The sequence below is a fragment of the Mus musculus genome, chromosome 14, assembly GCF_000001635.26.
Source record: "Mus musculus strain C57BL/6J chromosome 14, GRCm38.p6 C57BL/6J".
NCBI classification, from domain to species: Eukaryota; Metazoa; Chordata; class Mammalia; order Rodentia; family Muridae; genus Mus; species Mus musculus.
In genome coordinates this window covers 60,018,373-60,034,976 of record NC_000080.6, presented here as the reverse complement: position 1 = coordinate 60,034,976, position 16,604 = coordinate 60,018,373, and the positions used below count along the sequence as shown (strand labels likewise).

The window sequence follows — 16,604 nt, the reverse complement described above, 5'->3', positions numbered from 1 at the left end:
AGAGAACGAGTCAAAGACCTCATATGGGGCTCATAGAAAGTGGCTTATTCTTCCTTGCTGAGGACTTGCTAGGCCAAATAAGTGGTTACGTTTGCATTAAATGGTGCAAGAAAGCAGCAGGGAAGTATTTGATGATCTTCAGCTCACTGCACATGGGAAACAGATGTGTAGCTTCTCGTTAGCTTTCTTCTAAAAGCATGCTTTTTAAATTGTTGTTTGTTTGTTTGTTTTTGTGGTGCTGCGTAACTGGTAGATCAGCATTTCCCCAGCAAGCCTCAACACAACTCTGCTTGTTTTTAGAACATTGAATGAGATGAGGCCGTGACTATCACATAGTCAGTGCAGTGTCCCTTGTGCAAGCATGAGAGTTAGTGTGGACTTCTGGTCCCCACATAAAAGCCATCCCAGTGCTGGGGAAGTTCAGATTGGCAATGAAGTCCATTGGCTAGCCAGCTAAACCAGCAAGTAGGAGAGACTCTGTTTTGAATGTAAGGTAGAAAGATAAATGATGTTGAACTCTGGCTTCTACATGCATATACACACATGAACACAGAAGCATCACACACACACATGCACATTGACTGACTTACTGTCTGAGGATGTCTTTTGTCACGATGTTGACCTGTGTTCTACCTGATGATACTCTATAGTCCACTGTCTGGGCTCTTCCCCTTACTTTGAAAAGACCCTTGACTAGGGGCGGTAGTGACCGAATGTTAGGACTCAACAGATGCTCAATGTGATAACCAAGCATGCAAGTGCTTCTTGGTAGGCATTTTGTGTGTAGCCGTCCAGCGTGCTTTCCCTCTGAAGATGGTCCCTCAGATGCTCTTTAATCACTATGCCATTAGACATGAATTTAGTGCTGTTTTTCCTCTTATAGTCTATAAAGTAAATTTATTTTCAGAAATGAATAAGCTTGTGGCTTTTCAGAATTTCCTTTTTCAGTGTTGGTTGCACAGCGGGATTATGAGACATAATCCTCTCTGACATTTTATAGAAAAAAAAACTCCATCCTATTCTATAACAAAGAATGGAAAAAGCAGACATTTGGGGAGGGAAGATGGGCAGATTAAGCAAAGAATAAATTAGCGAATTTGACTGGCTGGAACGTTTGGTGTGCTGTAGACATATAAATGTTTTCCTTATCTTAAGCTCCGTTGCCCTTGGACCTGACCAGATCCTTCTGAGAGGCACCCAGCTCAGGAACACACAGTGGGTCTTCGGCGTCGTTGTGTACACTGGACATGACAGCAAGCTCATGCAGGTAAAATGTTTCTCTGAAAAGCTGTGCCGACTTTGGCTGCTTTGCTGTTTGTTTCTCCATCTCTATGTTTTCCTCAAGGGTGGAAAACACAGATCAATGTGAAGCTCAAGTTTATCCGAGGATGTAAATCCAGGGAAAAGCGATTGTTTTGGTTCCTTATATGATTCTTACTGGCCCTTGCCATCACGCGGCCACAGTCTCTCTGAATATAAGTGGTCTTTGTTGACTAGGTCCAGGAGGGGCAGCTGGCTCTAACTTTGTCTTCTGGAGGGCTTGGTTACCCTTTAGAATTTTCCCCATTTGCTCTCTGAATCCCACTAATTAGTATTTTATAGTAAACTCTTACTATATGAATTCTAAGTCATTTAAGAGCAAGGGACTTGAACTAATATTTATTCTTCATATATCAAAGAAGCAGTACTTATTTAAAAGAATTTTTCTTTTCTTTCACTTTTTCTTAAATTTTTTGTGTACAGACTTAATAGCTAATGTTTATATGGTGACATATTTGGCCAAATGTCTTTCGAGCTTCTACACAAATCAGTGTCTCTCTGTGTCATTTCTTGCATTCTTCTGATATCTCCTGGCATTTGCTGTGTGACATTATTTCTGGGGAGACATGAACAAACCTGTATTCTTCTCAGACAGGTAACCAATGACAAACCAGAGTACAGATACTATCAAAGTCCAGCTTGGTGAATCAGTGAGTTTATTGGGGTCACCTATAGGAATATGGGTGAGGGGTTACTTAGAAGAGCAGAAATGACTCAGAGACAGCTGCATCACCAAAGCTCAGCCAGCATAGGTAATGGCTTAAAATCTGGAAATCTGGAGCACACAGCCTGCCCGCAGCTTGGCAGATCCGAGAATGTCCTTTCCAGGCAGCGTTGTTGGTATGTGCCTCTTCCAGGGCTCTGCTTCTTCCAGGCAGCTCAGCTGGTCTGAGCCTCTTCTAAGTAGCCCAATGACTGGAAATAACTTTTCAGCAGTTCTTACTGTTCATAGATTCTCTGGAAGGGAAAAAAAACCTAGTGAATTTGATCAGTTTCAGGGACTTCCTGTAGCCACTGGGTTGTTTATTTTCGAAGTTCAAGGAGCTGCCCTGTAGGATTGAATGCTTTACCTTCCCTTAGAAAACCTGTGTCTTAAAAAGCTTCCTTTCAAGATGAAATGTTTTATATCAGAGGAAATTAGTACATAACAGCATTGAATTTTGTTACTTATACCTACTAAAGAGAGCTGGGGTTTCTGCCGTTTTGTGTAGCTTCCAAAGCCACATTTGAATTATGTCTTGGTTGAAAAATGTTTGAGTCTTATGCTAAGCCATCTGAGTACATTAGCCCAAAGGCTAAATCTTTACTTTTGGAGGCCAGGGAGGTAAAGTAGTAATATGGAAAATATAGAAAGTAGGGATGTACTTCTTGTAGATTATGCCATTATAAAGTTTTGTGGATGTACATGCAAGAGTCTCCAATCCCAGGCTTAGAGTGCTAGTTAATGCAACACAAACATAGAAGGCATCTTAATTAGAAGGCTGTGAGAGTTCCTGGAACCAAAGATTTATCCTTGGAGTTGTTGGGTAATAGATAGCTGTGCCGATACAGTACTCACCTCTGAGTTCCTCATGTTGAGGGCTTATAGATTGGAAGACCCCAGGCTGATCCATGGCCATGAGCACTCAATGTTCAACAGTGCCAGGTTCCTAGATGCTGAGTAGAAAGGGACCCAGCACTTAAGGCAGATGATGGGCTGGATTGTGAAGGTAGACTAAAAATGGGGCTGAACCAGAGAATTCCATGAGCTAGTTTCTCAAGACTTTGATATTGACAAGGTAGGAAGAGAAGATAAATGTCAATTGGCATTGACTTAGAGGAACAAAGACTCAAGAAATATTGTGAGGTCTTAATTGAATATCAGAGAGAGCTACCTCCAGATGCCATTGGATGTGAGTCTCACCAAAGCATCCTGTTTTGGGAGCAGGGTCTGATTTGGGGTGTCACATGTTGTTGCCTGGGATAAGAAAAGTGGTAGGAGGAGATATTCAGAAGCATGGGGGAAGACACAGAGCATTTTGGGGATGGCAAGGAGACCTTTAGCCCCAGAGGAATATAAACAAAAAGTGTGTGTTGGATGGATGCTTTATAGCAAATAGAAAAATGGTCTATGACTGCCATGGCAGCTCTTGAGTGAGTGAAAATTGTTCTGCATATGAAGGAAAATTTCCCATATGTCTGAGATGTGTCTGATCTACTTTCCTTCTCAGCCCTCGGCCATTCACAAGATTAGAAGTTACAGTTCATTGTTTCTGAGCAGTCTGCATACAAAGACCATCTTGACAGATAGTTTCATGCTCTGCCACCTCTTAAGCAGCCTTGAATGTTTGCAGCACGTTTGCCAGTAGCCACAGCAGACCCTCAGAGCTGTGCTCACCAGAGCTTCTGTGTTTTTACAATGAAGTGGTAAAGAGAGCATGGGTGGGAAGCTCAGACTTGGGTAGAGTCCCAAGGCTAGTTTTTCAGATCATACTTATTAAGAAGTCAAGTTGTTTCCAAGTTCCCTCATAACCTGAGTGATTTTTCAGGATATAATATTGTTCTTCTAGATCACATATTAATATTACAGTTTCAGGGTTCAGGCCAAGTGTACTTTATATCAGAACCTCCCCATTATGTCTTCAGTGGACAAGATGAGCTCATGTCATTTTCATCCTTTGAAGGCAAGGGACATTTTTCCTGCCCTGTGTGTGACAAACCTTGGCAAGACTTACTGTTGTTGACAGACTGAGAGTGATGGAAAACCCAGGAAACATATGTGCTAGACTTGCCGTGCCTTTAGGGCTGAAACAACATGAACAATGAAATTTCAAAAGGAATATAAAATAACATCCACAGCTGGAAGCCATTCTGTTCATGAACTAACTGTTTACACTTGTGTAATTGACAGTGGAGCCGGAGCTGGATGGCTTTGGGTTCCTGAACTCCCATTGTGTATCTTGCACCTGTCAGAGCTCCCTCAGGTCATGCTTAGTGGCAAAGAATCAATTGATAACTATAGGAAACATTGGCTATAATAAAGCATACATTGTTTTCTGAGTCACATATATGTACTCATTTATTCTTTGGCATGAGGAAGGTGTTTTTATTATTTAAAATATCTTAAAATTTAACATGTATAGGTGTTTTGCATGCATGAATTTCCATGTGCCATGTGTTTATGGTGCTGGCGGAGGCCAGAAGGCAAAAAAAGGTGTCAGATCCTGGAACTGGAGTTACATGAGCAACTAGATGGGCACTGGGAATTGAACCTAGGTCTTCTACAAGAACAGCCAGTTCTTAGTCATTGAGCCGAGCCATCTCTCTAGCCCTGGTACGGCTATTTTAAAGACAGAAGAACTAAATCAAATCAACCCCAGCTTAGCTTACACACCTAGAAAGAGTGAGACCAGGTCTAAAGTCCAAGTCTATACACTCCAGGCTTATTCTGACTAGCATTCTGATGTCTGCTTTCTCAGGAGGAGTAAGATGTATACAATACAGGTCAGATTCCAACATTTGCAACACCTGACAGTTTGACCTATTTTTCTTGTAGTCCCAGACATCAGAGTAATAGTGTCCTTTAAGAATTTTATAAAAGAACTCATTGTTCTAGTAGTAACTGAGCATTAAAAACTCATTGTTGCAAGTGGAAATGTTTGGAAAAGGGAGTGAGTGTGCTGAGCTTGGCTTTCCATGCTGGGCTTGTGTTAAAACCTGGAGTTTTAGGTTGTTTCCTTGTGTTGGATGAAAAAACCTGTTTTCTTAACCCTAGTGGTTGACTGGATTTCAACCACTTCAACTTACTGACAGGGTCACAGAAATGAAAGCTTTTGTCATTTTCTTCCTTCCTGCAAATTTAATGACTTTTAATTAAATACAGAATTTAAAGGATTTGAATAATCAGTCTTGAAATAGAATGACTCCTGGATCTCAGCTGGAGGTCAGATGTGAGTGTACTGTCCCTGCAGCCTTCCTGTGGCGCCTGACTGATTATAAGATGGCCTTTACTAACAAATTTTCATCTTGACCCTGGAAGAGTTTTCTTCAAAGTCCATAAAAAAAAAACAATTTAGTGAACTAACAACATTGCAGAATAAAAGGAACATACCCAGAAGACAGCCTAAAATTCCCAAGTGTCGCTGTTACCCAACTTCCTCATCCCCAGTGGGGAATCCCTGGTGCTCACAAGTGAACAGAATTTCTGGGTCTGCAATGGAATTTGGAGAGACATGGGTGGTGCTGTGATATGAGAGCCGTGTGCAGTAGACTGAGCTCATCCAGGAAACTCAGGCCAGCCATCTCTGTGAAGTTCTTCTTGGGGCCCATCATTGGCATATCTTAATCATCTTTGGAAATTTCTTCTATAAAATTGATTCAGGCATATAATTATCTTGTTGATACCACATGATTGTCATTTCCGCTGTTGAGAGGATGTAGTCTCAGATCTTCCATATGAGATGCCATGAGCCTCAAGTGCAGCTTTCCCAAACATCTTGGTATACCCAGGTCCCAACATAGGCCTTAGCTCCAACCAAATTGTTTTTTACCAGGCATGAGGCTTTGTTCTCTTCCTGCCCTCTTGACTATCTTCTTTACATAACTCAATTCAAGGTTCTTTCACTGTAAAAGCCCTTCCTTGAGCTCTTCAAGTGAACCTTTGTCCATTTGCCTTGTTATCTACCCATGTTCTCTCTTACTTTGTTGATATATCTGTACTTTCTTCCTTTTTCATTCCTTTCTACTGTAAGGAACATGCATGCTTTAAAAATATCTCTGATACTTATCTCAGAGCTAACTTATTGGTTTGGAGGTTCTTTCTCCTCAGCTGAAGGATTAGCTGTATGTTGGTTGCTTTTAGACCAGACTTACATTAGCTAGAGGCCACTGTGCTTGTGAATGTTGTTAATGTTGTGCAAAGGTGTAAATGAAAGTACAGAATAGATCATGCAGGGTTGGGGTGTTGTCTTAGTCAATGATCTAATCTGTATAGAGACATCATGACCAATGCAACTATTTCAAGAGAAAGCATTTAATTGTGAGCTTGCTTACAGTTTCTGAGGTTTAGTTCATTATTGTTATGTAGGGATGTATGGTGGTATGCATGTAGATGCTGGAGCAGTAGCTAAGATCAGTAAGGAGAGAGAGAGAGAGAGAGAGAGAGAGAGAGAGAGAGAGAGAGAGAGACTGAGACTCTGGGCTTGGCATGAGCTTTTGAAACCTTAAAGTATACCTGCAGTGATATACTTCCTTCAACAAGGCCACGCCTTTTAATCCTTCTAATCCTTTCAAATGGTACCCTTCCCTGGTGACTAAACATTTAAATATATAAGCCATTTTTATTCAAATCACCTCAGGTAAGTTCTTTAAACTGTAGAATGTCTTTTAAAAACTAGTCTGTTTACTCAATACTATGATGCACTTTTTAATTCCATTATATATTTGGAAGAGAAATAATCTTTTTCATTTCCATCATTGAATGTGGTTGTTTTACTCCATTTCTCCTTACCCCTACATCTAGCCTGTTCTGTGGTGGTTACTGACTTTCAATACTGGTTCACAGAATTCAACAAAAGCACCTCTCAAGAGATCAAATGTTGAGAAGGTAACCAACGTGCAGATCCTGGTGCTGTTTGGTATCCTCCTGGTCATGGCGCTGGTGAGCTCTGTGGGGGCCCTGTTCTGGAATGGGTCTCATGGCGGAAAGAGTTGGTACATCAAGAAGATGGGTGAGTCCTGAGGTGACTGCTGCTCACTTCTGTGGGTCAAATCTCTTGGAAGGTCTTTCCATGCAGGGTCTGTGAGTAGTAGTCATGCCCTCCTCCTCTCTGTTCCCCACAGCATGATACCTATGCCCGGCTTTCTGGTAGAGAAAGCATATTAGGACTCACATGTAGACTGAAGATGGGTGTATCTGGAGACTGTTTTATGACCAAATGATTTCTTCTCAGCCATTTTAAAAGACATTTTCTTATGGTTGCTCTAGGGATGACAACATGAGAAACCATTTGTGCTATTAACTTCACAAACATCAGACCAGCACACTTCCATGCTCTCCCCTTCTAGACTATTATTGTCATATATGCACTGCATGTATGTATTGTCAACCTAACAATATAGAATTACAGTTAGTGCTTTGTGTAATCTCAAATCTCTTAAAGAGCCAAAAGAAAAGAAAAAATAATAAATGCTTGTGAGCTTGTTTCTATTAACCTACTTGTCCACTCTTTCTGGATGTCTTCTGCTTGCCTCCTCTGGAGCCTCCCCTCTTGGTTCCCAGAGTGCTGCATGGCTACCTCTGTAATAACCACAAGCCCCTTTGAGGCCAGTGAGGGCACTCCCCTCCCAGGAGAGTGCTATTTCTGATCCCTCCTCTCTCTCCTTCGCCAGCCTCTAAAGAGCAATCAGTACAATGTACAGTGATTGAAATAGTCTTTGGAGTGTGAATGGGCTCAGTAACTTCTCAGTCTCCAGAGCAGCACATAAGGAAGGCTTTCATTGTGAGCATCTTTTAGGGGGAAAAAGTCCAAAATAACAAAATGGGAAGAAACTAAATGCAGACTTCCACTAAAGCTGTATGGATATCTTTTTTTTTTTTTTTTTTTTTTTTTTTTTTTGTCCATAGACACGAACTCAGATAATTTTGGCTACAACTTGCTAACGTTTATCATCTTGTACAACAATCTGATTCCTATCAGCCTGCTGGTGACACTTGAGGTTGTGAAATACACGCAAGCCCTCTTCATAAACTGGGTGAGTTTCAAAGTAGAGTGTGAAACATGAGCTGCTGGAGGACTGCCAGCCACCGCCCTCTCGCACTCTCCAGGAGCCGTTGTCATCTCATGGAGTCCCAGAAAAGAAATCATAGAGGCTGTTAGCTGTTAGAACATGGGATTAAGCCAGCCAAACGGATGGCTGGCATAGCCACTGGTGGGGAAGGTGGAGGAGGATGCGCAGGGAATGCTTGTCATCTGGCCACCATGGCTGTGCTTCCAAAGTCTCATTTACGAGAAGGAAAGGGCCTCTCATGTGCTCACCAGACTGTCCATTCTGCACCAATTTCATCATGACAGTCACCTTGGACGGACTGTAGGGGGTGAGGTGAATTTTTAAAGGGATTGTCATGGTTATTAAGCTCTGGGCCATTTTTTTTCCAGACCAGGCACTTTCATGTGTGTTTTACATTGGTTTTCACAATAAGCCCGTGAACAAGGCACTGACCCAGCTCACAGGACATGAGGTGATACTCTTGAACCCAAACCTAAATACCATGGGTGACATTGTGTCATAGGTATTGTCTGTCCTCAATGCAGCTCCAGTTTTAGCCAAGTTAAAAGGTTTAAATGAAAATGGAACAATTTTAAGATGCCTGGTTCTGTGTCAGTCTTAATGAGCTATGAGAAGTGCGTGTTGTCTAAAGGCTCCTTTCCCTCCCCTCTTCCCCCATTTTCTCTTTCAGGACATGGATATGTATTATATTGAAAATGACACTCCTGCAATGGCCAGGACATCAAACCTCAACGAAGAGCTGGGGCAGGTGAGAGCCTGTCTGGGGACTTTGGGGGCAGTGCTGTGAGCAGGATGCAAGTGTTAGCAAGAGGAGATCTGGGGGGATTTTGCAGGAATAGTTATCCACGACTGTTTGCAACGTGGCAATGAATGCTATTGTCAGATGGCTTTAGAGACACAGTATATAATTTTTCCCAGAACATATCTGAATGAACAATGTGCAGAACGTTGTACAACAATACAATGCGATTTTGGATCTTTTTCAATGTGTTTGTCAGGACAGATGACAAGGAAACAGGGTAAGACATTGGCTATTGGGCCACCCCACAAAGCATGGGGGGTCGTTTGAAGGACGGGCATCACTGACAGAGTCCAGAGAATCATGACTTTTGGGTCTCACGTTGATTTCTATTTGTTCATCCCAGCTCTCTTGTTGAATTCTGCCTGCCTCTTCCATTGAACTACTGCAAGGCAGAACCTTTTTGGGAAACATAAAATTTATTCATAACCTAAAGTAATTAAAGACTATGATTTTATTTTACACAACTTATACCTCCAAACAATCAAATTTATCCTCAACCTAAAGTAATTAAAGACTATGGTTTTATTTTTATGTATCGTAATCCTCCCAGCAATCCACTTGGGAGGTGGTGGATTACCACATGCTCATTTTATAGATTTGTGATTAGGTCATCTCAGGGAAGCCTGCTGATGAATGACAGGTGGAGGACTGGAGATTACCTAAGTCTGGCCTTTGTTTCCCTGCAGCACCTGCCACATGCCCCTCTGGGAAGATGTAAGCCTAACTTCTCCTTCATCTGGGGGCCAGGAATAGGGTCAGATGCCCTCTCCCTCTTCTCTCTCCTTAAGGACAGAATCAGTCCTGCAGTGACATCAGAGCATTTTGAGTCATTGCTAGAAAGTTGAAACTCAGATTTCTCAGTCAAATTTTGTAATAAAATAGAATAAAATCACATGCTGCCCCTGTGCTGGTGGTCCTGGGTTCTGTAGAAAGCAGCTAAGCGAGCCATGGGGAGCAAGCCAGTGTGCGGTAAACCTCCATGGCCTCTGTATCAGCTCCTGCCTCTAACTTTCACTCCTGAGTCCCTGCCATGACTTCCTTCAGAGATAGAGTATGACCTAAGAGTTGGAAGGAAGAATAAAACCTTCCTCCCGAGTTGCTTTTGGTCATCATGGTTTATTACGGCAGTAGATACCCCCGATAGCAGCCACGAGTTACCTGTGCTAGGGATACAGCCTGGTGAAAATTTCTCTTTCCAAGTTAGCTATCTGTTGGTGCTGTCATTGCTTAGGTCTTGTTGAGGTAGCATGGGTTGTAGCTTCCCTTTTGTTTCCAGGAGACACACTTCCACACTAGCCTTCTTGCTCCTCTGGTTCTTATGGTCTTTTTCACCTCCTCTTCCTCCATGATCCCTGAGCCTTAGGTACAGGCGTTATCTTGTAGGTATATCTCTTGGTGCCGAGCTTCCTCTATGATCTCTGCATTTTGGCCAGTGGTGGGTTTCACTGGTGATCTCTTTTGCTGCAAAGAGCAGCTTCTTTGATGAGGTGTGAGAGCTACATTTAACTGTGAATGTAAGGATAAGTATTTAGAATTTAGTTAGGAGTTATTATGTCTGGGCCAGGTGTGGTGGCTCATGCCTTTGATTCCAGCACTTGGGAGGCAGAAGCAGGCAGATATTCAAGAAAGAAAATAAAAAGGTCAAACAAGCATGTACCAGGCCAACCGAGACTACACAGTGAGACTACCTTTTAAAAAAGCCAGGGCATATGCTGGTCTGGTGGTCGTAGGTTCTCTTCTGAGATCTGTGACCTCATTAGCTCCAGGTATGGATAGGTTTGTAGTACCAGGAATGATTAGCATGCTGTTGAGTGGGCTTCAAGTTCAGTTAGGCAGCCGTTGGTTACTGCTAACACACGAGTGCCACTTCTGTGTCTTTAGAGATGTCTTGCCATGCTGGCCATTTTTAATCCAGTCAATGGGTGGACTCTTAAAAGAATTGCATCTTCTGTAAGAACATGCAAGCACCTGGGAGAATAAACTATATCACTGAAATGTTGACTAATAGCCAGTGATGCTACAGACCATAGCCAGTGATGCTGACAGACCATAGCCAGTGATGCTGACAGACCATAGCCAGTGATGCTGACAGACCATAGCCAGTGATGCTGACAGACCTGGCCAGTGATGCTGACAGACCTGGCCAGAGGGGTTACAGAAGCTTCTTTTCTTCATTACCCAAGTGTAGAATTAGTAATAGAAAAGGTTTTGTAAATGTCTATGAATTAAAGTACATCACTTATGATTGATTTGTTTACCTTTATTGACTCACATTTAAATTTCATGCAGGTTTTCAGATATACAGACAACTTCATGTCTTGTTCCTTGCATCTTATCCCACCCATCTTTTAAAAATTACTTGTTTATGTGTATGGGTGTTTTGATTGTGCATATGTCTGTGTACCACATGATAATCCAGAAGAGGGCCCTAAATTCCCTGAAGCTGGAGTTCCAGATGGTTGTGGCCTACCTTGTGGTTGCTGGGAATTGAACCCAGGTCTCTCCAGCTCCCTATTACTCTCTCTGCATTTTGTTTATTCTTTGCTTAGGTAAAATACCTGTTTTCAGACAAGACTGGAACTCTTACATGTAATATCATGAACTTCAAGAAGTGTAGCATTGCTGGTGTGACCTATGGGTGAGTATGTTTGCCAACTTCGGGAGACCCCATTCCTAGTCTTCCAACAAAGCATGGTTGTTATTTTGTTGTGTTGAGGGATTTGGATGTGTGGTTGCTATTAAATATGTTAAAGGAAAAAGTGGGTTCCCCAGTGAATCTTTAAACAGCTAAAATATGACTTGTCTCTTCAACATTGCTGAGAGGTCCCAGGGCACCTGTGGATTTGTACACATACTCTAAGAATTACTCATTCTCTGTGTTTGGATTCATCTCCTGACTACTCGTTTTTTTCCTGCCAGCCACTTCCCGGAACTAGCCAGAGAGCAGTCCTCAGATGACTTCTGGTAAGTAAAGTCTAGCATGTCTTACAACATAGTGGGGACACATCAGGATAGTCTTAAGTCTAAATATAAATTGTGAATATGTTAGTCTGAAAAAGAGCCAGGATAAGGTTTAAATTCAGATGGGGTTTAAATCCACACCACAGAGCTTGTAACATCAACAGCCTGACTTCTGTCCAGCCCTTCCCATTTACAGCCACCTGCAACTTTTTTACTTATTTTTTAAAAATTCTATATTTCAAAATAATATTTTTTACACTATTTAAAAACTATAGACACTGTAGGGCTTTGTACATCTGGGGAAGATCCGGCTCTCTCTGCTCTGGTGTGGCCAGCCCACTACCCCCAGGCCATCTTCCCAGTCCTTTGAAAATATTTACTTTCTGTATTTCTTTAGCAGATGAACTTTTAACTGTGACCTTGGGGTAGGCTGTTTTTCTTCATCATGTTGGGTAGCTAATTTACTTTTTACTAGGACACATCTGTCTTATAAATTTCTCTCATTGATATTTGGGAAACATCCTTGTATTATTTCAGTTAGGTAGATAGTTGGGCTTTGAGTTGATCCTCTGGTTTTGTCATCTCGCTCTTCCCTTCTCCATGCGGGTCTCCTGCATTTTTAACCTTTCTTCCTCCTTAGCAATTTTTATGCACACTCACTTCTATTTCTCAGGAGCACACTCCAGTTCTTGCTCTTATCTGCCCATTTCCTGTTCTGTTTCCTATGTCCAACACCTTATAGATTTTCATTGAAAACTTGGTGAGCACTGGATGTGTGCTCATGTTTAAAATTTTAAAATCTGTTTTTATTTGTGTGTATGAGTGTTTTACCTGCATTTGTGTCTGTGTACCGTATGCATGCAGTGCCCTCAAAGGCCAGAAGAGGACGTTGGATCACCTGGGACTGGATAGTTGTAAGCCACATATGGGTACTGGGAATTGAACCTTTTTTAAAGAGGAGTTTTGATTTCATAGTAAAATCACCAAGACACAGAGATGTCCCATAAAATTCCTGCCTCACACGATGCTCTCAACGATGAACTCTCTGCCCTACTCCATGACCTCCATGATGAAAGTCCTCCACCACAGTGCATTCAGTACTTTCCAGGAACCAATTGTGACATCTCAGGGTCACCGCAGACCACATCTGAGATCAGGGTCACTTGGTGTTATATGCTCACCCTGTGAGCATGATCGTGTGCATACTGATATATACCCATCATCATAGCATCATGGGAAATGTGTACATGACCCACCAAGTCCTTGATCTGCCTGCCCACCCCTTGTCATAGACACCCCACCCTGGGGGCTACTGGGATATTTTCTATCTCTATAGTTCTGCCTTCTTCAAGATGTCTGAGTTGTCACCTGCCGAACTTGACTCCTTTTACTTAGTAATCTGCATTTGATGTTCCTTTCTGGCCTTGCTTGGCTTTGTAGCTTTATTCTTTTGAGTACTGAGTGAGACTCTTAGGTTTGGAACGATTCTGTTTTGATCCCTCTATGGGACGAACCTCACATTTCTTTCTGGTTGTGTTGGCTGTAAACATGCGTTGAGGGAGTGCTCTTGCAGGCTCATCATATGGGCTTGAAGTCTGTCCTGTCTACTGCTTTCTCTGTGTCTCACCTTGTGTTTCTTTCAAGTACCTCACATCCCTCACCTCACAGGTACCTTGTGCCCCTCACAGTACCTGACACAGCACAGGTACCTGGCATGCTTCACAGATATTTTGCGTCTTTCACATAGGCCATTCTTCTGCTTTCTAGTGTTCCATGGGGTTATCACCATGAGCTATTAGCTGTTGTTTTATCTGTTATACTAATCCATTCAGAAGTAAGACTGACATAGCTTGCTGGTGGAGGTGAAAGAGTGTGTGGGAAGCTCACACTCACTCCAGTCTGACAGCCCACAGCTGTAGATCCAGTATCCTTTCTTTTGTTTGCTGTCTTCACTGCGTGTGCTCCGGCCATGAGTGATGAGGGACAGGACAGTCCTTCCTCTGGGTTGCTTTTTGCCTGGTAGTTATTTTAGGACCAACTTACATGACACTCATAGTGTTGATACACTTGTGATTCTTACTCTTATAAATCTGTTGTTATTTATAAGAACTTGTAGCAGTTTGCTTATAGAAAGGGTTAGGGACTTAAGCTATTTTCATGCTTGATTCTAGATCCCTAAGCATTGATTGCAGGACTATGGGGGTTTTTAATTTGGGGTTCTTTTGGAGGGCGGATTCTCTCTAGGCAGGGACTTTTTACATTGGATGAATGGATTTTCTTCTTCCTTCCAGCCGGATGACTTCTTGTACCAATGACTCATGTGACTTCAATGATCCCAGGCTGTTAAAGAACATCGAGGATCAGCACGTGAGTGTGCCCCTCACCCCTAGGACAAAGAGCGACTAGTGGGTCACGGTTCATATGTGACATATGCTGGCTTGATCTTCTACAAGTCTTAGGTAGAGGACCACAGCTGCAGTGAGTTCAGGGGAGAAGCCATCTTGTCCTATCCAGACGACAGCATCTCACATACCCAGTGATGACCCGTGTGGGGCTGAGCACTCATAACCAGTATTTCTCAGCATTGTGGCCAGTGCGATTCTCTGCTCTTACTCGGACCAAGGTAGAGAGGCCAGATTGTGTCTTTGCCATAAATATCGATATTCAGAAGGCAGTTTGACAACATGGCCAGCCAACAAAACAACAATAGAAGGTTTTGCCCTAGGATCCATGTGCCTTCCTTCCGAGGGCTTGTCACTAGGCTTATAGTACCACACATGAACTTTCTGCTCAATTGATTATTACCTTTGGTCTTCTTTGAAATAAAGGGTTACCTTTTAGGCACAGAGAGGTCCCCTCTAGTCCTCCCACTTAGGGTTCTAAGGCCCTTCGCAGAAACTTGCTTAGCATCTCTTAGAGACCAGACACTGTGGGTGCAGGTCAGTGAAGGATGAGAGGAGATATGCGGAGTTACCAGCTAGTGTGAGCCTGCCATGCACCCTGCACCCCACCCCCACCCCCACGGCTCAGACACTTGTCTACATGCAGTATTCGGCCAGGTGACATGCACCTCACTTGGAACAGTGATATCAGTAAGAACCATGACCGTGACAGCTTAACCCTGGGGTCTCGATCCTGCCTGAACCAGCCATGGCGCCCCCAACAAGGCATTTGCTTGTAGATCAGAAAGAGGATGTGATGTTTGTGCCCTGACCTTGTCTTTGAACCTCAATTTCAGAGTGTTGTTTCTGTGGACAGGAGAACTGTGTCTAGTGGGAGGGAGGGGAGAAGGAACTAGGGTCTGTAGGTCGTTCTATGTCTTCTGGTTCTGCTGGCTTCTAGATCTCCCTCACCCAGCAATGACCCCTGAGCCTCAGACCAGGAGCTGTGTTGTACCACTGGAGCTGAGCACCACACAGTCACTTGCTCTCTGCATTTTGGTCAGGTGTAGTTTTCTCTAATAATGTGTCAAGTGTATTTACACATTTAAGAAAAAAAAACTATAACAACAATTAAAGAAAAAGGCCATGAATTTTAAAGAGAGCAGGGAGGGGGGTGTGACACAGGAGGGGTCAGAGAGAGGAAAGGGAGAGATGATGCAATTATATTTTAATAAAAAAAAACTAGTTTTTTAAAAAAGCAAGTGAGCAAGCCATGGGGAGCAAGCAAGTTAGCATCACCCCTCCATGGCCTCTGCTTCAGTTCCCACCTCCAGGGTCCCGCCTTGGTTTCCCTTAGTGATAGAATGTGACCTGAGGGCTGTTAGCTGAAATGAAGCCAAGTAGCCTTTGGTCATGATGTTTATTGTAGCACTAGAAAGCAAGCTAGGATGCGTGCCTTGGGAATCTTGGAAAAGGAACTGAAACTTAGGGAGCAAGGGCTTAGTTCCAGGTGGAGACTAAATTAAACCTAGTTACGCCAACATCCCAAATGACAAGACAAAGCTTACGCCTGAGTCTGCAAAGTAAACCACAGCAAACGTACAGAAAAAAGATTTATAAGAAGGAGCAGTAGACAGGAGTATCTTGCACATGGCCACTGAAAGGACAGCTCCTTTAGACTATTAATTTAATAGTGTCTATGCAAGCAAAGAAAAGATGAAGGTGGCAAGGGATGATACTAGACCAGAAGTGGCAGGCCATGGGGACCTGGAGTGTAGCTAAGGGTCTGAATTCTGTGTAAAAGGGAGTGGAGAGCTCTTCCTGGGTCCTAATTGAGGGTGCTGGGATCCAGGTCCATGTGCAGCTACTGTGGTACAATTCTTGGTTAGTGTGTGGGGAAGCACTGGGCTTGTGCCAAGCAAGTTAAGACAGAGAATAAAAATGGAGGTGGAATATAGGAAACAACTTTATTGGCTTAGTCCATCAACTACTAGGTTATAACTTAACTAGTTTGCTTCCAGCCTGATGGGTTAACTGGCCTCAGGTCCTGCAGGGGACCAAAGTTTAGGAGAGCAATCACAGTGCTGGTTGGCTCAGCAGGCCCACAGTATATGTGTTCAGCCTCCCAAACCTTGATGAACACACTGCCTGATGCACATTAGTTACCTGAGTGTGTTTGGGCAATAAATGAACAGTATGTAAGTCAGTTCTGGTTTTATAAGACTTAGAAGTCCTTGGTAAATGGGAAAGTGTACTGTATTCTAAGATTTCAGATAAAACCATAGGATTCTTTTTCTTAAGGATGAAAGGAAAAGTTTGATTAAACAGGGAATTTTAGGAGTGGATAATAGAGAGATTATACACTCAGAATA

General features: G+C 42.8%; 1 protein-coding gene across 1 annotated transcript in view; it reads left to right on the top strand.

Moving 5' to 3' along the window:
* Atp8a2 (ATPase, aminophospholipid transporter-like, class I, type 8A, member 2) overlaps positions 1–16,604 on the top strand; it is a 439,384-nt gene that overhangs the window by 51,938 nt on the left and 370,842 nt on the right. The window contains exons 9-15 of the mRNA NM_015803.3: positions 1,156–1,267; positions 6,863–7,028; positions 7,925–8,052; positions 8,759–8,836; positions 11,440–11,528; positions 11,810–11,854; positions 14,143–14,218. Coding sequence (NP_056618.1) covers positions 1,156–1,267; positions 6,863–7,028; positions 7,925–8,052; positions 8,759–8,836; positions 11,440–11,528; positions 11,810–11,854; positions 14,143–14,218 — 694 coding nt within the window. The remainder of the gene's footprint in view (positions 1–1,155; positions 1,268–6,862; positions 7,029–7,924; positions 8,053–8,758; positions 8,837–11,439; positions 11,529–11,809; positions 11,855–14,142; positions 14,219–16,604) is intronic.